Source organism: Lynx rufus, unplaced genomic scaffold, assembly GCF_022079265.1.
Source record: "Lynx rufus isolate CCGP_SWC_20201006 ecotype Redwood Valley unplaced genomic scaffold, mLynRuf1.p SCAF_6, whole genome shotgun sequence".
NCBI lineage: Eukaryota > Metazoa > Chordata > Mammalia > Carnivora > Felidae > Lynx > Lynx rufus.
In genome coordinates this window covers 6,980,196-7,005,317 of record NW_025814878.1, presented here as the reverse complement: position 1 = coordinate 7,005,317, position 25,122 = coordinate 6,980,196, and the positions used below count along the sequence as shown (strand labels likewise).

The 25,122-nt window shown below is 43.1% G+C and overlaps 1 protein-coding gene and 1 long non-coding RNA gene across 4 annotated transcripts in view; one reads left to right on the top strand and one right to left on the bottom strand.

The window, feature by feature from the left end:
* Positions 1-3,912: 3,912 nt before the first annotated feature.
* Positions 3,913-25,122, bottom strand: part of CNKSR3 (CNKSR family member 3) — an 82,334-nt gene continuing 61,124 nt past the window's right edge. The window contains exons 5-13 of one of the 2 annotated variants that reach the window (XM_047101501.1): positions 21,771-21,812; positions 18,949-19,068; positions 16,683-16,742; positions 11,769-11,837; positions 11,374-11,520; positions 10,453-10,577; positions 7,671-7,879; positions 7,082-7,171; positions 3,913-4,306 (exon numbers count right to left, since the gene is read on the bottom strand). In XM_047101501.1, coding sequence (XP_046957457.1) covers positions 4,008-4,306; positions 7,082-7,171; positions 7,671-7,879; positions 10,453-10,577; positions 11,374-11,520; positions 11,769-11,837; positions 16,683-16,742; positions 18,949-19,068; positions 21,771-21,812 — 1,161 coding nt within the window. In that variant the 3' untranslated portion in view covers positions 3,913-4,007. The remainder of the gene's footprint in view (positions 4,307-7,081; positions 7,172-7,670; positions 7,880-10,452; positions 10,578-11,373; positions 11,521-11,768; positions 11,838-16,682; positions 16,743-18,948; positions 19,069-21,770; positions 21,813-25,122) is intronic. The other variant, XM_047101502.1, reaches the window with a different exon arrangement.
* Positions 4,070-12,252, top strand: LOC124528131 (uncharacterized). Of its 2 annotated transcripts, XR_006966099.1 has the most exons (4): positions 4,070-4,229; positions 7,708-7,756; positions 10,227-10,527; positions 11,927-12,252. It is a non-coding gene; the product is annotated as an uncharacterized LOC124528131 (long non-coding RNA). The 2 variants fall into 2 exon arrangements; XR_006966100.1 differs by lacking the exon at positions 7,708-7,756.

Genomic DNA, 25,122 nt, shown 5'->3' with positions numbered 1-25,122 from the left:
TCGAGCCCAACCGCAGGCTCTGCATGGAGGGTGCAGAGCCAGCTTGGGATTCATTCTCTCTCCTTTCCTCTTTTTCCTTTTTTTCCTCCCCAGTTCTCGCTCTCAAAATAAATAAATAACCTTCAAAAAACGTCCGTGTTTTTGTGTACTATTTAAGCCAGTTTTCAATCAATAGATTTTTAAATACTCACTTTCCAGGTGATTAGCATGAATGTATAAAAAAGTTCACCTTCCATATAATCTCTAAGGTAGTGGTTTGTAGTCTCATCAAAGGAAATAATGCAGAGCTTCGGTCACAAGGCTGGAGCAAAACGTGAATGGACAAGTGTGTCCACAAAGACTAGTCACAGACACATGGAGACCTCCAAGTTAGGCCAAATGACCAACTCATTTATGCCCCTGGTGGCACAAAAAGCTGCATGGTGTTTATTCTTTGCCGATAGTATTCAAATGTCAAAGAAATGTACTTAAGTTCTTCAGGGGATAAAATTATGTGTAAGTATCTTAGGGTTTTCTGAGGGCCAACAAACTGAAACTTGGTAACATTCATGGTCTTTGGGCCACAGGTGGCAACAAATGCTTGGTTTTGGGGGGAGGAAAAGAAAAACAAAAATAACCCCCATAAAACTGATTCTTGAACTTCAGGTTTGGGGGGTAGAGAAGCAAGGACAAAGAAGCAGAGATAAGACAGCGGGCAAGGATATAGCATGAAGACCGAAACACTCAATGACGACAATAGAATTGCTTTTAAATCGCTTGTTCTCAAGAGGACAGTACCTTGTCCTAGAGGCAGTTTGGGACATGTGATGGGGAGCCTCACTACTGGCGTCCAACAGGTGGGACCCAGTGCTGCCTGAGCCCTACTGGTTGGATCCAGTTTCCCATCAGCACAGCCTTCGACTGTGCCACCGAGCAGTTCATGGAGATGGAAACCCAGTTTAGAATTATCTGGGTCTATAATCTCATTTTATCTATAACCACACAGGGAATTTTTAGTCCAGTTTGAACAGGCGTTGGAATTTCCAGCAATTACTCCACAAATTGGGAGAAACCTGTCCAGTGAAGTGGTTATGCACAAGTTGGGCAGAGCTAGATTGCTTCGATTTTAATCCCAGCTCTGCGGCTATCAGCGGTCTACCCTCGGATGCCTCCCTCGTTTGCAAAATGGGAAGAACAGTGACACTCACCTCATAAAGTGGTTAGGGAAGTGTTTAGAACAATGCTGGGCACCCAGTAAGCACTACATGGGCGCAGCTCTCACAGACTTCTGTTCCATCTACAACTTCATCAATAATTGGCCACATTCTAGAAAATCCTATTACTGACATCAATCTGTTCCTGGTATTGAGTCGCCAACACAGCACACCTGCTACCGGTCTCCATTCGTACCTGCCGTATTCACGGCGATATTACCTGAAGACGCAGGTACGTGCCTTGTTTCATTATTTCCACACATGTTGTAATATAAAGTGACAATATTTACACAGTAAAATAATTATTTCACTATAAAATGTTCATATCTGTTTATATTTCATTTAGAACATTAGATTGATATGTGTGTATAGAGGCTGGTTATATTACCTATTGATTTCATTTTGGAATAGTGAAAGTGAATGCAGGTGATGCTTTTATGTGCGAACATAGGTTTTATCATCCATGATTCTTAGTTGATGACTGTAGTCATGTTGTAAAATATTTATTACAAAAAGGGCTGGGTGTTGACTTGGGTCTGGTAGAGTCAAAAAAAATAATCACTATTTTAATGTTTCATGTTGAAAAGTATCATTCCACATCTTCATTTGCTGGCACATGTCCACCATTAAATGACCATGGAGGTGAGCAGTTTCCCTGTCATTTCTAAGGAATTAGTATTAAACTACTGTTTATGTATCTCAACAGTAGAGATACATACTTTTTTTTTTTTTTTTAAGCAGTTAATCTATTTCTCGAACACAATTCAGGAGAAAACCCCAAATAAAAATAAAGACGAGGCTGTAGCATCTGACTGAACGAAGGTAGAGGACCCAGAAACTTCTCTGGTCTTCCATCAGGGCTTGAGGGAACAACAACAACAACAACAACAACAACAACAAAAACCTGTGCAGTCACTGAAGTTGGGCACCACCTATATAGTTAAGACTGACGTCTGAAAAACGCATTTTGAGGATGGTCATTTGATCACAAGTGGCATTTTCTCCAAAGGGGGCCAACCTCCAGCTAAGACCTCCAAAATTTACTTAACTCATTCCCCAGCTGCACTTCAGCACTAAGAACCCTCCTAACTCCAGGGAGGGAGAGGAAGTGTTGCCATCCCCTGCTCTGGGCATAAAGCCAGCCCAAGCTAACGGTAAAATGGGCCAGGGCTGGCGCTCCTCCTTTTCCATAGCTGCCTGCTAGTCTCCAGAGCCCTGTTACCAGACCTCCGGCACCCCCGTGCTCGGCCCTTACATTGTATTTAAAGCACCCAATGAATCACACATTCCAAGCCTCAGAATCACACATTTCAGCCTCCTTCTGCTGAAACTCCCTCAGAGGCCGACAGGAAAAGAGCCGGACTGAATGCAATCCCCTTAGCCCCACCAGAGGCATTCTAAAAGGAAGATGTTTAGGAACTCTGGGAAATCTCTAATTTGCTGAATTTCAGGCAGTTCAGCAAAGTAAACAATTCGAGGGGTGTGTGTGGGAGGGGCGTGTTTTTGAGGAAGGGATACCAGCTCTGCCCAGGAACATACCTCGGAAAAGTTCCCAAATGTAATGTTACTGTACCGCGTGTCCTCAACGCCCCCCCAGTTCTAATCCATAAAAATCCCAAAATGCTGGGGAAGGTTTATTTTGTTTTTTAACGATAGCGCCCACACTGGCATCGGCCACAGTGGTCACTTATAAATCTGAAAACACCTTGAACACTCTTTTTCATTAACTTCATGTAAGACGCAAAACAAAGATATTTCAAATTACATGTGACTAAGAGTAAGAAAAATATACAACTATATTTAAAACACTTAAATTAACAAGATAGTACTTTTCTGTTCTAACAAAATATCATACATTCAGTTTAAACAAGAGTTAATATCCAGACACACTTTTCCAAAATACCTGATGCTAGTTGAAAATGAGTGACCGTGAGACTTTCCAAGAGATTTCTATTTAGCAAATATGTACAATTTTGAAGAACTGCCTTTTTTTTCTGGAAGACAGGCATTAAACAGTCAAAATGCAAACTGATGTATCTCTCATAAACCTAAATATTGTTGCTTCATTTTTCTGCATGATACTTTGGCTGTCAGCAAATCTTATAGCTTCTTTCCCTTAAAGACAATAACGTATAACACCCCCCTCACAAATAACCATGAACTTCGTGTGTAATAAGCCCTATCTAAATGTGTTCACGTGTTTCTGCATTAATTGACTTATCTACAGAGATGGTTATGACAAGGGTATGACCAAGTGTAACAGGCCTACACTTAACCCACTTCTTTGAAACAGCATGAAATACATGCTACATGTTATTTCAAAGTCAAAGCTGCTACACTTACGAATACAGTACATAGCTTGAAAAATCAACACAAAAATGTTTTCTCCCTTGGCTTTCTTTCAGGTGAAGAAGCTGGACCACAAACCAACACATCTGTGTGACAACGGCCACCAATTTTAGCCCCGCCTCCCAAGCTGACAATGGCCTCATAATGGCCATACCATCCCTGGCCAAGGCCCCAGTTTATATAGCATCTCTGTGTTCCAACTCTAAGGAAGCAAGAAAAGCCGACTCTACTCATTTCTCTCCTTCTGCCTCCACAAGCCAACACCTAACATCCTCTGGATTTGTTCCCATCCAATGACTTTGAGATTCCAAGAAGGGCAGTATACAACTTCCAAAAGAAAAAAACAACAATGAAATTGCATAAGGTCACTATGTAATACTGTGGATGAAAACCAGAAGAGGTTGTCAACTGAGGAAGCAAGGCACTTGGGAACAGGAGACAGGAAGAGTCCAGGGAGGGCAGGGCTCAGTGAGTCAACAGTTTCAGGCGGGTAAACCAGCTGACCAGCAGGGACGGTTCTGTAGAGGAGGACTTGGCCGCCGCGGCCACCGGCTTCTTTCTGGTCCCTTCCTCCTGGAATGGAATCGTGGCACTGCTGTGGAGATCTGAACTAATGTAGCACCTGCTCCCTCGGACATAGTCTGCGCCTCGGACCAGCTGCCTCTCCGCTGTGGGCCTTGAGAAACGGTATGTGGGCGAGGAGCTTTCTTCGACGATGGGAGGGATCCGCTCATTGCTGAAATACCGGCAGAGGGCGTCCTCACCTGTTTTCAGACAAGGCCCACAAGGCCATTAAAATAACCATCCACTGTGTGGCCTGCTCAGACCTCTGATGCCCTCCTCCCAGGGATGGGCTATGGCGCCTCACAGACAGCCAGGCCCACCCCCAATGGATGCTCAGAGAGCAGAAAGGGAAGAAGTCCATCATAGGCTGCTTTCACTCCTGAGAGGCAACACAAAGGCAGAGCAGAGGGCCCTCACTTCCTTAACCAGTGTTAAGAACTTTCATAACCAGAGTGAAAGGGCTGTATCACTCTATCACCCCTTCTCCATCTGTCCTTGTTCAAGGCCTGCAGCACGTCCAGAACGGTGGTTCTTACTCTGAAGCGTAGAGAACTTAGAAAGGTAGGGGTGCCTTTCACTGTCACCCTCCAGGAAGAGGCCAGCACCCTTCACCTTTAGTAGATAGCATTCAAAGATTCTCACGCTCTGCAATCCTTAAGACATTTCCGAACCAGGAAGAATGGTCCCGGCCTAAATGCCCACAGGCAGCTCCTGGGATGGGGGTAGGGGGTACTTAAGAAACTGAATAGACACCTAAAATGCAGGGCACCTTGGCAACATGTAGCATTCTTTTGACCCCGAAATTCTGCTCCTAAAAATGTACAAAGATCTGTGTACAAGATGCTTATTGAAGTATCATTCATAATTGTGGGATGGGGCGGGGGGGCACAAAAATAAGCTACATGTCCAACAACAGCAGACCGAATAAATATGTGCTACGGCCACAAGATGGACTGCCAAATGCAGGCATTATAGAAAATACCCATGTTTTAAATAACAGTCACCTTTCACAGTATTGTCAAACACCTGTTTCTTCCACTTCGCACCTTTTTTCTAAGTGTGTAACATTAGAAAACGGAGTGATTATTTCTAGGTTGGGGAAGCAGATTACAGTTGAGTTTTATGTTCTCGTACCTTCTAGATGTTTTTCAATGTACTTGTTTTGCTTTTGTATTTGAAGCGGAAGTTACTTTCAGGAAGTGCCTGTTGTCGGGGAGCCTGGGTGGCTCTGAGCCTCTGGCTCAAGTCATGATCTTGCAATTTGTGGGTTCAAGCCCCGCACTGGGCTCTGTGCTGACAGTGCTCGGCCTGCTTGGGACTCTCTCTCTCCCCTTCTCTCCGCCCTTCCCTGACTCGTGCTTTTTCTCTCTCTCAAAATAAATGAACTTGAAAAAAAAAAAAAGTGCCCATATTCAAAGAACCATGTATCATAGGAGTCTATTTATCTGAAATGTTGAGAGTAGGAAGATCCGTAGAGACAGAAAGTAGATTAGCAGCTGCCAGGAGCTAAGGAAGGAGGGAATGGGGAACGAGAGCTTGCAGGTGATAAAATATTCTGGAATTAGTGCTGATGGACACACAGCTCTGTGAATGAATGAAAAACCTCTGAATTGTACACTCAACAGAGCGAGCAGATGTATGGTATGCGACTTCTCTCTCAATAAAGTGGCTTTTTCTTTTAAGTGCCCCTTGTGCAGATAGACACCTTTTCATTCTAAAATGATCATACAACAAAAATACAGAAGGTGAGATAGGAGGTCAAGTGCGTCTCCATTTCCGGGCTTAACTCTCCCATCACCTCTATCTCTCAATACTAACAGGAAATAAAGGGCTAAACTGGGGATTAAAAACCTAAGAGAACGGCAACGAATATGTTGAAGTTTCTAAATCTAAACAAAGGACAGGCCTGCCACCTGCTGACTGCTCCACAGATTTTCACATGCCAATTAAGGGTATCTAGGACCTGACACAGACATCTCCCTTTTCCAACTGATTCAGACACCTAAGTGACAAACTCTACCAGGTCTCAGGGAGGGGCTGACCCTCCCTCCCCCTCCAACCCCAGTGAGGGGTTGACCACTTGGGAAGTTGAGCCTCCAGAACTTTTTTCTTCTTCCTTTGACTATCTAAGGTCTACTCCACTTGAACTTGTCACCTATTCTTTGTTTCAGCAACACACGAACAATGCTAGAATGTCTTGCCAGTGCTGATAATCAAATCATTTGGCAAAAAAAATAAGAATTTATTTAAAAACGTTTCCCTCAAGACTAGTGTAATAACCAGTAACTTTGATTACAAGAGGAATTCACACAATTTATTTTCCAATGGTAATTACTCTTTAACACAAGAAGGATTTAGGGAGGGAAAAAAAAAATCCATGTCTATTCACTAAAAATCAAAGAGATTCCAAAAATAATAGTCATAAAATTCAGAATGAGATTGCTTAGTGAATAATGTAGATTTCTACTTATTTAGAAACTTACAGACCATCAATGTCCACAGCCCATTAAAACAACTTTTTAAAATGTTTTATTTATTTTTGAGAGAGAGAGAAATAGAGCATGAGTCGGGGAGGGGCAGAGAGAGAGGGAGACACAGAATCCAAAACAGGCTCCAGGCTCTGAGCTGCCGGCACAGAGCCCGATGCGGAGCTCAAATTCACGAAGTGTGAGCTCATGACCTGAGCCCAAGTCAGACGCTTAACCGACTGAGCCATCCAGGCGCCCCTCCACAGCCTTTTAAAGCACACAATGCTAATTAGGAGATTCATAGGCACTAACTAGGAGTATATAATTCTGCCATTCCAGAAACAGGCAGGGCCTTAGAGATTCAGCACCCCGACTTCAGAGATGAGAAGACGGGACTCAGGCCAGGTCCTCTACGCGGTTATTACAGGACAGCGAGGAAGAGGGTTGCAACAAAGGCCCTGGCTCTTTTGACTCCTGTTTGGTGTTTTTTGGTTTGCTTAAACTTACCCTTCCTCCCATGACCTCGAGGTCTGGCAAAAGGGTCCACGATCCCCATCCAGCTCCCGTCTGCAGGCATGGACAAAGGCCGGGGCTTGCCTTTGGAGGAAGGGGAAGGAACGTGATAAGTTGTCACACTTTGGGGGACTTCAGAGAATCCTTCCTTTTATTTATAACTTAAGACTCCCCCATATCACACTCACGTACCCATAAGCAAGAACATTATTTTAAAATAAGTAAAGTATTTTAAAGCATCATATTTCCACAGCAAGCGATTAGGACAGAGGCGGGCTGCACTTAAGTGTTGTGTGTCTACAGAGCAAAGCAGCTCCAAGTTAAAACGCAGGCACTGAAAGTTAAAACAGTAACATGATCTCACTCCGTTGGGCTTTGATGCCAGGCAGAGAGTAATGATTCAACAAGGCTTCACTTGAGAGAGATGAATAAAGGTCTCATACTTAGAATTTCATTGAGGTTTATGTTTTCCTCAGATTACCCTTCAAGTCTGCCAAATTCATCCAACAGTTCCAAATAAGGAAGGGGGCGGGGAGGGAAGTGAAAACAAATGGCAGAACAAAACAAACACCCAGAAATGTACCATGAGACGGTGTTTTCTCTCTCATTTTTGTGGGCAGAATATTGGTTTCCACCGAATACCCGGGCAACTGATCAGAATCAGCGATGGTAAATCTCCGTCTTCGGCTCTCCTGGTCCAAGAAGGAATTTGGGGACTCTGAGCCCTTAGGTCCAGGCAAGGGCTGTTTACACTTACTGAATCCTCCATAAAGAAAACTCCCGTTCTCATCCCTGGAAGACAGTGGGCAATAATTAAGTTGCTTACAAAGATCCTCTCATACAGATGAATTACAGGAGATACTTCCTCCAGTACATATACATAAGAATTTAAATCTTCCTTTCCACGAAGAAAAAAAAAAAATTCCTTTTTCAATCTCAGTAACCCCCTCAGTAAACACCCCCTTAACAGATATCCTATTAAATAAGAGTAAATAGCATGATCCTACTAAATAAAGGAAAATGACATTTTTTTTCATAGATGTTTAAGCAGCAGAAATACACCTTTGAAAAGACAGCTCTGGTTTCCCTGTACTTCTATCCTATAACTAAAATCTCCTATTTCTTACAGAAATCACTAGTTAGGGTATATAGAGCCATTTTTCTGATGCCTAAAGTAGTATCTTTGCCAAGATCCAGCAAAGAAGACACTTGATATGTAATGGAATTGTTAGATTTGAAAATTATGTCAAAAAACACAAAGGCGCCTTTATAATTCCCAATGGAGGGTGTCTATTTTCTGAACTCAGCACAGAAACTAGCAAGTGTTGGATTAACCATTCCAACTTAATTCTTTTTAAATATCAGCTTTTATAAAACTTGAAATTAATTTTAGTTGAATCCAAGTTACTAGTTAAATTTTTTGCATTTAGAAAATTCTATTAGGTGATCTTGAAAAAACTACTAGACAAAATACAACAGCAACTGAGTCCAAAACCGATCTCAAGATCAGCTTTGCCTGCTTGCTATTTCCAATGAACCTCCCACCTGTGTGTACCCCTTTCCCTCCTATGAGCCCATCTCCTTCTATACTTTCAAACCTGGAATCTAACTTCCCCATCCACAAAGCTTTCAAGACTCAGCCACTCACTCTCCATAACCATTTGCAGGGTTCATTCCTCAGAAAGTCTCCTTCATTGATGGTGTGTACGTGTGTGTGTGTACATGTGCGCTCATGTGAGTGTGCGTGTGTGTCCCCCCAAGCAGATAAAAAGCTCCACTTCCCTTTCCCCTTTACTATGTACGTGACCTTTTTCCTACCACTGCTTCTGTGACCCTTTGCTGAGACCCAGATGGGAACATTCAGAGTTGGGGGTTTGGGGGGGACCTCCCAGTTTCTGCTGAAACAACCTATGCCCTGGCCATGAGTGAAGCTGTGTTCTCCGTGTGCAAAGGCAAGTACTTGTCACTTTAAATACACTTAACATCCTGCGACCACATGGCTCTGGTCTGTGAATGCAGGGAAGAGTTCCGTCTACTAACCAGAATGCCTCTGATCGCCTAAGAGAAGTCCTGTATGCTGTACTAAGTTCCGGGCAACCCAAAACCAGGGAGAGGAAAATGATGTTAATTCTTCTTTGCGCCCACGGGAGAGACACAATAGAATCAAATACTAGCTTAAAACAAAAACAAACCAACAAAAAGCTCCAATATAAAGTAATATATCACTGTTAAGTTCAGCCTGAAGTTTGTCTTCTGAAATATTATAGCATAATTATATAGTTCTCAATTTACTCTTGAACAGTTGACTAAGACATTGGCAGTTCTCTGTGGGCAAGAACCACATCTGTTTTGTGTAAGTTGGTGATTCTGGCCCTATACTCAGTAAATATACGTTGAATAAATGAGCCAAAATCTCTGTAAATACGTCAACTGATATAAATAAACTTATATTTCACACCTAAATGATCCTCTATATAGCAGCTAATTTGACCATGTAACAATTAAGAGGGCACCGACTTTTAGAATTTATAATAGGCACACACAAGTACACATGCATGCACAAATACAGAGCATCATACCTACATTCACATTTTTTAAGTCCCATGAAGAACACCTCTCTCTCAGCAAAACAAAGCTGTAACCGTAATTCATGTCCCAAAAATATTTATTATCTTCCCCCCCAGAGATGATTTACCTAATACCTAGTGAAACTTCAGCTTCAGGGATCCCCAAACAGCCCCTTCTCATATCCCAGGAGGAGCCAAAACAACGTATTCCCGGAGCACACGCTTTCACAAAGAGCCCGCTCCCACATAACCGCACAGAGTCAAGACCCAGGAACCCTGGATCCGTGCCTACACTTCCACCTAAAGGATCACACATGTCCCCCAGTTTTATTAAGATATAGTTGACATGTAACACTGTATTAGTTGTAGGTGTACAACATAAGGACTTGATATGCATACATAGTGCGAAATGATCACCATAAATAGTTCCACTAACATCCATCACCTCACATAGTTACAAATTCTTTTTTTCTTGCTATGAGAACTTTACAAATGTCCTCTCTCAGCAACTTTCAAATACAAAATAGAATACTGTTAACTACAGTCACCATGCTGTACATTACATCCCACAGCTTATTTATCTTATAACTAGAAGTTGGGACCTTTTGACCCCCTTCACTCAGCCCTCCCACGCCCACACCAAGGATCACACTTGTGAAAACTGCAATCTCAAGACTCCCTGCTGTCACACGGGAGTTCAGCAACTTCTCCCCTCGAGACCCTCACAGCCTGCACACCACCACTGAGAATCTCCAGGCACAGGAGACGCGCACACCGCCAACAGGAACAGTGACCTACCGGGGCGAGTAGGGAACGGCTGGTGGAGGAGGAATATAAAGATCCAAGATGGCGGGCTTCTCCTTCTTCAGCGAGGTATCCATTGTGCTTTCAGGGGACTGGGTTGTCGTGGGTGGAGGTGAGGTCTGAAATGGAAGCCAGTGCAAAGGGTGGAAGTGAACTTAAGAGATTATTCTTGGTTAACTCTCCTTCCCCAAAAGCAACACCGGGGACTGAGGTCATTCGTGTGTTCACAGCCATTAGCGACACTCCATTTGTATTCTCTGAGACAGTCAGAATTAACTGGGAGTTTTGAAAGACTGGAAGCACAGTAAAGAGTAGAGGCTTGGGAGCCAGGTCAGAATTCTAGCTCTGAGCAAATCACTTAAATACCATGCCTCAGTTTCCTCCTCAACAACCAGCCATGCTGGCAGGAGGTCCTGCACAGGGCTGCCGCGCAGATTAAATGTGTTAGTTCATACAAACCGCTAACGATGCTATCACTGACTAGGAGCATGGGCTTGGGACTCGGTCTGGGTACTATTCTGGCTATGGCTCTTATTAGCTGTGTATCTCTGGGCAAACCACTCAACTTCTCTGTGCCTCATCTATAAAGATGGGAATCAATGGGGACAAGAATAGTGCCAACATTGGGTGACTTAAGTGACACAATACACATAACAGGCTTAGCTCACTGCTTGCCACACAGGAAGTACACAACTCTATGCTATTTAGTATTATATATACATATACACATACATATAAGTTAATTTTAAAAACTTTAAATCCTGGCAGCTTAATTTTAATCATGTTATTGGTCTCGAAGGACCCATTTTTTAAAATCTTGGGTGAGACCTTCAATTTTGTCACTTCTGTAGGCCAACAACGATGACGCTGTTCACGTGCTGACACCAGGTGAAGTTCACAACCAGTAACGGATACCTGCACCAGCGGTGGTTTCCACCGTAGGTTTTTCAGGGGGGCAGGGGTAAAGTTGAAAGAGCCCGTGGGACGCTTCTTAAGCAGTAATACGACGCCAGTAGGATTCTCCCTCAACTTCCTCACCAGATTTTTCAGCTGCCATCCCACCTTCAAAGAAGGAAAATGAGGAAAAGGGACTCACTCAGGAATAATGAAAAATCAGAGCTATGAATTTATTTCAAGGAAATCAGGAGCGAGCAAATAGACACCAAGATGTTCATCTTAGCACTACTTAAAATTACGGAAAATTGGATATAAATTGCAAATTAAAAAAAATTCAAGCAAAATGGCTTTGGATTTAGTTGAAAGTTCTAGAGGGGAATATTAAAAGTCTTCGTCTCGATGAACAAACTCACCACAGTTTGCTGATTAACCTGAATGACTTCATCACCAGCATGAATCTTCTGAGATCTGTCTGCAGGAGACTATTAAGAACAAACACAGAGACCTGTCTTAGTTTTTCAACCCTCTATTTCTTTCTGCTTCTATTTCTTCTTCCTTCTTTCTTCTGCAGACAAAGAGCAACGGGAACACGATTTTCTCAAGAACTATCACACGGCGCGCTTACGAGATGACCCTGAAACTACACGGTCTGTAGAGTCTGGCCCACAGGCGGACACCTGACTTCCCTACTTGATGCATGGGCAGCTGGTACAGATCACCCGTCAACTGCAACGGCTGGGTTCATCTAGCCCCTCAGGAAGAGCGGGACACACTGTCGACACAACAAACTGATAAGAGCTGCTGGTTCACCTAAAAAATATCGTACAGGGGCGCCTGGGTGGCTCAGTCGGTTAAGCGTCTGACTCTTGATTTCAGCTCAGGTCCTGATCTCACAGTTCGCGAAATCGAGCCCCGCATAGGACTCTGTGCTGACAGCATGGAGCCTGCTTGGGCTTCTCTCTCTCCCTCTCACTCTGCCTCTTTCTCTCTCTCTCAAAATAAATAAATAAACTTTAAAAAATATCTTACATATATCCCTATCAAAATTAATTTTACAAAAGCTGACCAACTGCTTACCACGTAAAGATCATCACTGTAACTCTGTTATCCCATCTCCTTTTAAGCAATTATTAAAATTAAACCTTGTTTACTCAACCTTATTTTACACATTATCACAATGCTATTAAAATAGAAAGATGATGACAATAGAAAATGTATTTCTTCAGAGAAAATGACTTTAAATTTTTTTTCATTTTCACGTTGATTTCTTTTTTTTTTTTAATGTTTATTTATTTTTGAGACAGAGAGAGACAGAGCATGAACGGGGGAGGGTCAGAGAGAGGGAGACACAGAATCTGAAACAGGCTCCAGGCTCTGAGCTCTCAGCACAGAGCCTGACGCGGGGCTCGAACTCATGGACCACCAGATCATGACCTGAGCCGAAGTCAGCCGCTTAACCGACTGAGCCACCCAGGCGCCCCTCATGTTGATTTCTAAATGAGTGTGTTTTCAGTATTAGAAGTCCAGATTTTTATTCCCCCAAATAATATGTGTGTATATAAATACCTAGATGTAATTTATTTGTCAAATATTTTGCTCATAATATTCTTGTTCAATCAATGAAACTAGCACTCTTCATGTTTAAGATTAACTCCTGTGAGCAAAAGCAAAGGATAAACCCTTCATTTCAAATTATAGTCATACCTTATCTAGGCCAGAGTATTTTATTTGGTAACTTATGTAACTGATTGAATCTTCAAACACATTTATAATTATTTTTTTAAAAATAGCACTTTTGGGGCGCCTGGGTGGCTCAGTCAGTTAAGTGTCCGACTTTAGCTCAGGTCATGATCTCACAGTTTGTGAGTTCGAGCCCCACATCAGGCTCTGGGCGGACAGCTCAGAGCCTGGAGCCTGCTTTGGATTCTGCGTCTCCCTCTCACTGCCCCTCCCCTGCTCACGCTCTGTCTCTCTCTCTCTCTCTGTCAAAAATAAATAAACATTAAAAAAATTATATAGATAGATAGATAGATAGCACTTTTGAATGAAGTCAGGAGGGCAGCAACTAAACCCAAGACATCCTTGCTGGATCTTCTCACTCAACTGTTCTGACGGGCTCAGCAAGAAATGAGCAAGCAGCATTAAACTATAGAAACAATCTCTTTGATTTATCTAGATCCAACGTGTAACTGTGACAGTTATTTTTCAAAACATTTAACCTGCGACCATAACAACCAGCAGTGCCTCACCTGAGAGACCAGCACAGGGGGTACCTCTGGGAGATGGTCTATTTCAAGTCTCTTTCTCTTGAGACACTTAAAGAAAAAAGTGAGTGAGTATAGGCTCCTTTTTGCTCCTGCGTGTCAGATGCTTAACCCTCAGTTACAGACCAACTTTGCTAAGTCTGATCAGAATCAGTCTAGCCATGGGGCACCTAGGTGGCTGAGTTGGTTAGGCATCCAACTCTTGATTTCGGCTCAGGTCATGATCTCCTGGTTCATGGGAGCGAGCCCACATCGGACTCTGTGCTGGCAGAGTGGAGCCTACTTGGGACTCTTCTCCCTCTCTCTCCCTGCCCCTCCCCTGCTTGCGCTCTCTTTCAAAATAAATAAATAAATATTTAAAAAAAAAAAAAAAAAAAGAATCAGTCCAGCCCAGATAATCTTCCTGGCCAGGGATTCATTTAAGGTAATCTTCACTTTATAAAAGATGACCCAGAGGTCAGGAAGTTCCTGTTTATAGATATGCAATCTTAAAAAACAAGCCTAAATGACCTGAAGTGACTTTCCTTCCTCGGGATCCTCATGCATTCATTTCTCAAATGTCTTACCAGGTGACTAAGAGATGTGTTTGGCAGAACACTGGTAAAGAGAGAGCTTGATACCAAAATTCTTCCTGGGGCAGTGGCTCTTGCCTATCTTTACCACGAGCCAGACTACTGAAAAATGATGCTTGTGCTGGTTTTCTGCAGAAGGGTGATGACCCGGAGAAGAATGCATCCATTCTTCAGAGGCTAATCTAATTCCCACCTCATCTCAGAGGTGGGGAATAGAAGTATGGATGGGATCCTGTTAAGACTCCTCTCAAGGTGTTGAACAATATCAAAAAAGAAGTCAAAGAGAATCACTAGATACTGTTAGGCTGACCTTGGAATGATCCTGACTTCTCAGGTAACGTCCCCCCCCCCACCCCAAAATGCACCGTAGGCCTAAGATGGTCTGCTGTCATTGCTGCAGCCTGGAGTCCAAGATGGAGAAATACAGGAATGCAGTGGGTGATTTCTGTCCACTACCACCCACCATACTAGGCTTCCACTAAAACATTCTGATTCTGAAGTCACAACAACCTTAAGTGCTAGCTGGAAAGCCATCCGGGAGCTCTCACTTTCTACTGCCATTTATGTGTAAAATATCCAGCATTTAGGGTGAGATACTCAGAAGCCCTGGAGAAGTGGGCTCTTACCTAACTTCCCACCCTCATCTGCAAGATTTAGCACATTCCAGGTACTCTGTGAACACAAGCTGAGTGACTGAAAACAATGAGTGACATTTTCGAATGGACTGCCAGATGGGATACGTCAAGTTTTCCTTTTTTTCATCTTTAACAAGATGGAAACCACCTGTCTCCAGGATGACTTCTGTTTGATCTTGTATGGGATCGACTATATCCAGGTCAACCCTGAATCTCTCACCCAGTCTTATGAGGCTGGTAGGAATTCTAGGAAATGGATCCTTACATTTGACCTTTCACGTCATTCAAAAGCAGCTTGTTAAGTTGACAGTCTGTCATTCAACTCTCATCCTTAAAACCAAAGGAAGGGGGGTGGTTTGAAGAGGAGAAATGTGTGCCTTCTGGTAGTAATATGATAGCGAGCTATACGCTGATCCAAGATGAAAACTGCTTTAAGAAGACCGGTAAAGTCTGGAACCACAAGGGTCTGGCTGTTAAATAATGCAGTCACTATCAAGTGATAGATGCAAAACTTCAACTCTTTAAAAACTCACATGACCGTCACCATCCCTCTGAATCCACTCAGCTCCTAAACAATGAAATGAATGGTCCATGAGTATGTTCTTGTTTATGGTTCAGCTGAAATTCGCTAAGTCTCTGACAAGGATGAGGGATGAACTGCGTCACGAGTGATGTGTTTTCTCCTTTGCACCGTCCCTGACCTAAAACCAGAGTTTCCTGTGCTGTTACTGCCGATCGGGTGATGTGCTATAAAAATTCCTACTGCTTGTCAGTGCGTTTTCACCGCCGCTCAACAGAGAATGCTTCAAGATACTACCGTCTTCTCACTCACCGTCTGCCAGAACCACACAACTTATTTCAATTTCACTGGCTGCCTTAAGCAATGCCATTTCTTTCCTGCTACAAAAATCAAGCTTGCATCAGAAACCCTCATCAAAGACCATGCCATTTCATTTTATCGAAAGATCTAGCAGCTGAAGTTCAAAATGCAACATGTATTTGCACCGGATTAGAAAAGCAGTTACCAAATTTCTTCTATTTTTAGGAATTATTTCCTCTTGTCTTAGTTGATTAAATAGCAGATTAATTTCACAGACACATACTTCTTTCATACAGATCCAGGAAGCTATTCAAACATTTTTAGCTTCATGTCAACGTCACCAAAAACTAGCCATATTGTAAGTTGCAAAAAAGAAAGCATTCAATTAGCTCTACTTTTTACAAATTCAAAATGTTTGAGGGGCTCAAGAAAAACCTTTCATGTAGTAGCATTTCCAAAAGGAAGTTAACAGTGTACAAAGACTCTCACAGTAGAAACAGTCCTGCATTTTCTATTCAAAAGATTAGGGTGCGGGGCAGGGGAACTGAATTTCAATATCATATCAAATACTACAAAACACAACTCTATAAAAAGAATCTACATTGTGCAAACAGTCTCGAAATAGTTGCTTTGGTGACGCACATAAATTCCATTAAGCAACAACAAAAAACTGTATTTTACACATATAGCTACCAATTCCAGTTCCTGTAAGAGTGATTTTCAACAACAAAGATATCACTGTTTTTATATTTATGGGTTAACATTTCCAGGGTGCAACAGGAATAATTAACAAGGTTGGGGGGCAAAAACCGGGCAAGGTATGTGAACAACAGCAATAAAAGACAATTTAAATAATAAATTTGCAACAGCTGGTGATAAGCAGTGTGCTTAGCAACAGAAATAAACGAAACAGCACCCACACTCTCACTATAGATAATAAAACAGGAGGCACACGTTGAAATGAAAAGTATAGGGACTATGTGTCAAATTTGTTTAAACACACAATGGCTTTTACATTTAACGGCTATGCACTTACATTCTCGGTGGTTCCAGTAATCACGTGCAATCCATCATAGGTTGATTTGATGTACATGCCCTAGAGGGAGTCGCAAATATATTCACTCATTACTCCAACATTTAGAAACATGGCCGCCAGGGAGACTTCATCTTATAAAACATTAAAGGCAATCCCTTCAGAACAACACTCATTTTTAAGACTCTGAAACATTGTGAAACAAGATCCACAAGCAGTGAAGGGGAGCTAACAAATGGAAACACTAGTGGAAGAAATCAGAAGCCAGATCTCTTTGGTATGAGAACTTGTGTACTGGGCCCACAGAATTTTGCCGTAACTCTGGGGACTCAGAAGGCATCTTCTCAGACGTGCAGGATGAATGAGGCATTTCAAACAGGGACTGTTCTCTCCTGACCACTTCTTTGTCTGGTGACACAATGTATTCGGATAAATTTGCTATCGGCACTCATTGTGGGGTGACTCACTGAAGCCACCAACAACCCAGACCAGGATATATGAACAAAGACTATTAAGAAACACCACTTAGGGAGTAAACCAGAAACAGGCACGCCTCCATTTTAAGGGAAGCATAAAGACAGATACACTCCTCCTGACAGGCCTGACAGGCAAACTCAGGGGTGAATGCCATATCATGGAGGAAAGATTTCCGCCATTGGATAGATCACGTACAAAACATTTTTTGGGAACTTTTATAAGATGAGGGGAAAGAGCAAAATCTCGCAGACTGGGCCAAGAGTAGTTGCTCACCCTGGTATCAGATTTGCAATAATGTAGATCTTCCTCAGAAATCATCTTAACCCTGGACTTGCCCGGCTCAGCAACTACACCACACTATAATGGGACTCTCGTCAAATGATGACACTCAACATGCATATTTCTACTTGCTAAGAAAGTGAGCTTGTCGATATCTGGTTGATTGTTGTTTTCCTGAGGAGAGAGACTGCCTTGGTATCTCCCCACAGCTACCTACAGACTACTTCATGCTTCCTCCTCCTCCTCCTCCTCATCCTCATCAGTACCTGCACAGCCACCAACTACTGACAGGAACTGTGCCCCAGCAGCTGGCACCTGACACCCATCATCTCATTGAACACCGTCCACAACTCTGTGAGGCAGTAATTATTACTATTCACTTATGACAGATGAGGAAACTGACCTGAAAAGCGGTTAGGACACTTGAGGACTTGGATTTAAACCCAGCTCTCTCAGACTCAAAGCCTCTACAAGCTCATCAAGGAGGCTCATGGTTTTTCCACTTAAATTTCAGCAAACTGGGGCACCTGGGTGGCTCAGTTGGCTGGCCATCCGACCTCACCTCAGGTCATGATCTCGCGGTTTTTGAGTTTGAGCCCCACATCGGGCTCTCCGCTGTCAGCACAGAATCAGCTTCGGATCCCCAGTCCTCCCCCCAACTCCTCCCCGGCTCACGCTCACGTGAGCACTCTCTCTCTCTCAAAAATACACAAACATTGGGGCGCCTGGGTGGCTCAGTCGGTTAAGCGTCCGACTTCGGCTCAGGTCACGATCTCACGGTCCGTGAGTTCGAGCCCCGCGTCAGGCTCTGGGCTGATGGCTCAGAGCCTGGAGCCTGTTTCCGATTCTGTGTCTCCCTCTCTCTCTGCCCCTCCCCCATTCATGCTCTGTCTCTGTCTCAAAAATAAATAAAAACGTTAAAAAAAAATTAAAAAAAATACACAAACATTAAAAAATAAATAAAAATAAATTTTTCGGGCAATTCATCACACCAGATGCATGCTAGGCACTGCAAGATCTGTGATCTAGGAAGCCAGGTTTCTACCTGTTTGTATGCTGGGGGCCTGTTATTATAATAGGGCTCATACATCATTTATGAAACAGTTCTGAACTTTTTTTAAGAAATCATTTCTTTCAACCACCTCTTCTCACGTTCATCTAAGTGCTAATAGACACTTTCAGAGCAGATGTTGTTTTGTACCCCGAGACCATCTTTCCTTTGTGTAAATGTTTTATACCTCCTCGCACTAAGTCCTAAAAATAAAACTGTTAAAACAATCCCTTCAAGATACGAGAATACAGTTTAAAAACTGTATTTATTTGTATACTTTGAAGACATAAAACCTATCGACAGTTCGAGATGGCAAATTCCTAACTACATAGTGGAAGACAATCTAGTTGAATTCTATTCAGAATTACAGTGAGAGCGAATCATTAAAAAAAAAAACCCAAACTTTAATAAATGACGATGTGTTCTTATTTGGGAAGAAAACAAGTGTTTCTAGAATCTCACCAGGCCTTCCCCAGGCTTAACGTTTGGCAGGTGAACTTCCTCCAGACACGCACACTGGCTCATAACAGGATCTGTAGCAGATCGTATTGTTTTGTCACAGATGCCATTTAAAACCTTGACCTAGAGTTGGAGAGGCACACAGGAAAGGTTCAATCATTAACCAAGTTTATCTCAGGTGCAGTTTAAAGAAATGCACTTCACCTACAATCTTCAGCTCTGGTCGGTGATCATTTTAATAATGTTACTTGACGAAGGCATGGCATTGGGACTTCGTATCTGCGATCCGTGGCAACGGTGCCACTTCAGCTTTGTTTAAAGAGTGCAGCTCTTATATGAATTAGGAGCACAGACTGTACAGAAACCCCCGTTTGGCAGTTAAGGACAATCATCTATTCCTAGCCTCTGCACGGTTTTTTCCTGATCGCTCACATTCTATACATATCAAATATTCACAAGGTTAATTTTTTTTTTTTTTTGGCCTGTACCTGCTTTTTTTTTAGTACGTTTTATTTTAAAAGCAGTTTTAGGTTTCCAGAAAAACTGAGCATAAAGTGCAGAGTTTCTATGTGCTTCCTTCCCACCCCAACACAATTTCCAATACAGTTATAACAGGGTTAATAATAAGATATAAAAACATAGGGGGCGCCTGGGTGGTGCAGTCGGTTAAGCGTCCGACTTCAGCCAGGTCACGATCTCGCACTCCGTGGGTTCGAGCCCCGCGTCAGGCTCTGGGCTGATGGCTCAGAGCCTGGAGCCTGTTTCCGATTCTGTGTCTCCCTCTCTCTCTGCCCCTCCCCCGTTCATGCTCTGTCTCTCTCTGTCTTAAAAATAAATAAACGTTGGAAAAAAAAAAATTAAAAAAAAAAAGATATAAAAACATTGGCCTTAGTGTGGTACATTTGTTACAACTGATGAACCAAAATTGGTACCTTATTATTAACAAAAGTCCGTAGTTGACATTAGGGTTCATTCTTTGCGGTATATAGTTCTGTGGGTTTCAACAAATGCACACCGTCATGTATCCACCTCTACGGTATCACACAGAACACTTTCACTACCTGAAACCCCCGTTCTGTCTATTCATCTCTCCCGCCCTCCCCCACTATGAACCCTTGGCAATCACTGGTCTTTTTACGGACTTTGTGGTTTTTGCCTCTTCCAGAATGCCAAATAATTAGAATCATACAATATGTAGCCTTTTCAGACGGGCTTCTTTCACTTGGTGATATGAATTTAAGGTTCTTCCATATCTTTTCATGGCTTTTCGATCATTTCTTTTTATTGCTCAGTAACAGTCTATTGTCTGGATGTGTATCTGGTCACTCACTGGAGGACATCTTGACTGCTTCCAAGTTGCAGCCTTAAGGAATGAAGCTGTTGTAACATTCTGTACAGGTTTTTGCGGATGTAAGTTTTTAATTCATTGGGTACAACTGCTAGATCGTAGGGTGAGCGTCTGCTTGGTTTTGTAAGAAATGGCCACAGTGCCTTCCACGGTGACCGTACCACGTTGTGTTCCCACCAGCAATGACCAAGAGTGCCAACTGCTCCACATCCTTGCCAGCATTTGGTGTTGTCATGTTTTGGATTTCAGTTATTCGAACAGGTGTGTATAGTATCTCACTGGTGTTTTAATTGGCAATTCCCCTAATGAAACACGATGTTGAACATCTTTCCTATACTGATTTGTCAGCTGCGTACCTTTTTGGTGAGATGTCTGTTCACATCTTTTGCCCACTTTTTAACTGGGTTGTTTCCTCGCTGTTGAGTTTAACAGTTCTTTGTATATTTTGGATACAAATCCTTTATCCTTTTAAAACTACTTGCTCCCAGTCTGTGGCTTGTCTTTCCATTCTCTTAGCACTGCATTTCATGGAGCAGAGTTTTCCATTTCAGTGAGATCTGTCCTATCGGTTTTTCTTTCACGGATTGTGCCTTTGGTATTGGATCTAAAAACTCACCAGCAAACACAAGGTCAACCTAGATTTTTCTCCTGTTATCATCCAGGAGATGCATAGATTTGTATTTTACATTTAGGGGTAACCATCTTTTTAGTGATGGTTCCAATTCTCTGACCCCAAACACTGACAACGTAAACTTTTTGAGACATGAAGATCCCCACGAAGTGGTGGTTACGTGTTGTTGTTTCCCCCAGATTCATCTAACCTTTCAAAATCAAACCACCAAGGAAATCAGGAAATTCCAAAGAGTGATTTTTTTTCCCCCAAGGGGGAGAATCCAAGAAGTGACACTTCTTACCTTCCCTCAATTTGTTTAGCCTCCTATTTATGGAAAATATATTTATAGCAGTTTCACTGCTAAATTCCTCAACATCAGTAGGAGGAAGGCCTTATCAAAAGGGCCCAGGCTGGCTTATGTCAAAGGGAGGAAGTGATGATGAATGGTTACAAAATGCTCTTTAAACAATCACGGCACATCCCCCTGCCATCAGAAGGGTTTTGCCAAGGATTTTTTTTTTTTTTTTTAATCATAATGTTCCTAAAGTGAAATTTACAGATCAGGGTAACCCTGATTAACAGGCTGGCTAGTAATTTAAGTATAATTGTACCTAATGAAATGTTCGGAGGAAACAGAGACCCCCATATACCCAAGCACAGGAATTTTCATAGTAGTAATTTTCTTGTTGCTAGATTACTTTTACTCTTCTCTTTCTACCTAAATTAATAGACTCAAATCCCAAAGAGCCAATATTTCAAAGTATATCCTAAAGTCATTAGCCACAGAATATTTACTTGAATTCATGTGAGTCCCATTCGTTTGGGAAAAGGAATTTTACAGTCACTTCTAAAAGGTATACTTACTACGGCTAAAACTTTATCCTCCATTTCTGCTACAAGGCAATCCTAAAGAAGGAAAGAAGAAAAAAGAAAATTGTAAGAGAGCTAGAAACTTGGCATGCCCCTCCCCCTGCAGCCCAAACAGCCCTGTATGGGATGCGGAGGGCACAGAGCAGGCACCCAACACCTTCTCAGGCTCTGCTCTCTCCTGACCAAAGAAGCTTATCATCCAAGGAACCCATTTGACCAATTATTTCATCAGAAAACCTATGGAAATCATTGAACTGAAATCCACCCACCATCTATACCGTGCAGAGAGCAAGAAACCAGAAGTCGAGTCCAAGAAGGAAACCTGACAATGGCTCCCAAATGTGACCCCGTGCTCAGCCCGCACTTGGCCAACAAGTCAGGAATCTTTTAGCTCTGGGCCTGCTTCTATAAGAATAGCTTTCAAATAAAGGCTTGAGTAAATGTAGCCACATAAGTTTATTTTAAGCAACACTGAGATTAAATCAGATATTTTAGTCCTTAATAAATGAAAAAGCTTCAACAAAACATTCATTAACACACTGCCAAAAAAGTGGTCTTGAGGTATGCTATTGATGATGTTAAATAAAGGGCTGGAGTGCAAAGCATTATTTATTCAGCGTAAGAACAAAAGACTCGGAACTGTATGAACCCAGCTGGCTGATTATAGGAGTCACCATTGTCCTGTCTAAAAGTGGTCACAGTGAAACCACCAATGTGAAACTCTCACTGTTAACCTCCACAGTTAACTGGCCTACAGCAACGGTTTCCCTCTACAAGGCAGAGGACATGCAGAGAAAAAGGGGGACTGGGGAGCCTGGGTGACTCAGTCAGTTAAGCGTCTGACTTTAGCTCAGGTCGTGATCTTGCAGCCCGTGGGTTCGAGCCCGGCATCGGGCTCTGTGCTGACAGCTCAGAGCCTAGAGCCTGCTTCAGATTCTGTGTCTCCCTCTCTCTCTACCCCTCCCCCACTCACACTCTCTTTGTCTCAAAAATAAATGAACATTAAAAACAAAAAAGAAAAAAAAAAAGAAAAAAGAAAAAAAGGGGACCAACTAGATTCTTCAGAGTTTATTTTGCACCTTTAAGTATATAATCCCAAACTGGAACATCCTAATTATTTCATGTACACGAAAGATATTAATCAACTCTGTTGGAATTGTAAAAGATTTTCACTTCAATCAAAAGTCACTTAAGGTCACTTTTCTGCTACCACTGAGGAGTGGGCGGGGGGCGGGAGTTAGAAATGTATGATACTCTACCCTATGATTTTGTAATCAGATTTTTGGTATCTTCTTAAATTAAAAATGTGTTAAACATTAATAGTGACTCTACTGCTCCCAAAGTTTACACTTATCCTCAGGAAAAGAGCATCCAAGTAAGAAAACACTTTAAGAAAGAAACTTAGAGATACATTTTTACATGAATGAAGCTGATATGAACTCAAACACTACAGGTGCAACAACTTCTGTAAAACAGAATCATTCCAGCTCGAACATGTGCCTTGCATCTTCCATCTTGTGCACAGAGCTAAACCACCAAGTACCATGGATGGGATGTGGATGGCTCATCCTCTGTTAACAGCATCGGAAACACAGAATTTACTAAGTATCAATTTTTAGCGAACAGAACACTTACGCAGTCTTGTGCTAGGAATAAAAGTAATAATGTGTATCTATGGTTTTTCATTACAGATCCCAAAATGATAATCACCCACTGGCAGAGAGCTCCTCTCGGTATTCCACAGTCCACGATTCAAGGTGGATGTGTGACCTCGTGGTTCCTGACACTTGATTCCTTGACAGGTCCAAGAAGCCACCTAGAAAATGGGCTCCCTGTGGCATTGGAACCAACGGGTGAGAGGTGCTCTCCTGCCTCCCCAAAACTGTTCAAGCCAACGTGTGAAAGGGCTCACTTTTTACCTTCTGCAACCGTGAACACGGGTTCCCACAGCCGTTTCTACTGGGAGGAAGCAGCCGCAGGCATGATTTCATGCTTTTTGGCACAAAGGCAATGGAATGGAAAAAAGGCATCCTGAAACCAAATCAACCCTCTGGAGCCAGACGGCGGGGCTGAGCTCCGTCATGTTCCTCGGTCACCTGGCTCGCAGCCTCAGACCAGCCTACCTGGCAGGGACGCAACCTGCCCAGCTGCTCCCTGCCTGCACTCCTGTCTCTGCGAGGCGGGCACGATGCACCCTCACTCAGCGGAGAAGCAAACGCGACAACACACGTCGAGCACGCGGCACACACGTGAGACACAACCAGCGCTCCGCAAATGCTCTCGTGGCTTTTTCCTCCTCTGCTTCTGTGGCCACCCAGCTTTCTGTCCAGTCCTCCTGGGCTTTCTAGTGTACTGCTCCCTTCCCCCCGAAGTTTTCCCCCAGCGGGACTCGGCACCTGCCACCGTCATCCCATCTCTCATGGCCACCGCTGCGGTTTTCATGGCCTCGCAGCGCAGAGGACAGACTGAAGATGCAGATCCCCACCCCTCCCCCGGAGTCTCCTCGGTCTGACATCACAGCCCAGAAACTGGAAACTGACGGAAGATCCACCCGTGGACTTGGACGGCACGAGGCGTGCTCACGAGAAGGGTGCAGTCTCCTTGCAGGGGAAAAGGCAGCAACGATTTACGCCTCAACTCAGGAGACCGACACGTTATCCTTCAAGGGAAGGATGCAGACCAAGTGACAAGAAACAGGAGGGGAGATGGCAACCCGTGGAGGAGAGAAAGGAGCGAAAGGACACCCAAAGGTCTCTCCTTGCAGACAGAGACGAAAGGAATAAAGACCCAAGGAGAACACGTTCCTTGTCACCGGAAGAAGGAAGGACACAACTTTCATTCCTGAAACTTCCCAGATAAAAGGAATACACGGAAAAGACAGGTTGCTTCCGGAAAGGTCAACAGACCTCCTGCCGAGAAGTTCTGAAGACGGCACTCTTCCCCAACTCCTCCCCACCCCCCACCCCCGGCTGGGAGGGAGTGTGAGGGCTCCCCCCTTCAGGATGCAGGCGGCACCCTGCAAAAGGCACGGGGCTCGCTCATCAAGTGCATTGCTTCTCATTTGTGTGCACACAAATACACGCCGTGCCAAAGCACCTGTGTTCTCCAAACGCTAGAGAAAACATATGTTCAAGGAGCTAGCCATCTTTTTCAACCCACGTTCCTAAAACGATATTCCATGTATAGTGACGCCTTGCCAGTCTTCACCCTTAAGAACTGTTCAAATTTAAATAAGCCACAGAACAAACAAACCAAAAAGGAGCAGCATATTGTGAACTCCCTTTCCTGGAACCATCAAGTCGGTGTCCAGAAAACCAGTACAAGGCATCATTTTTAGATTTCCTAC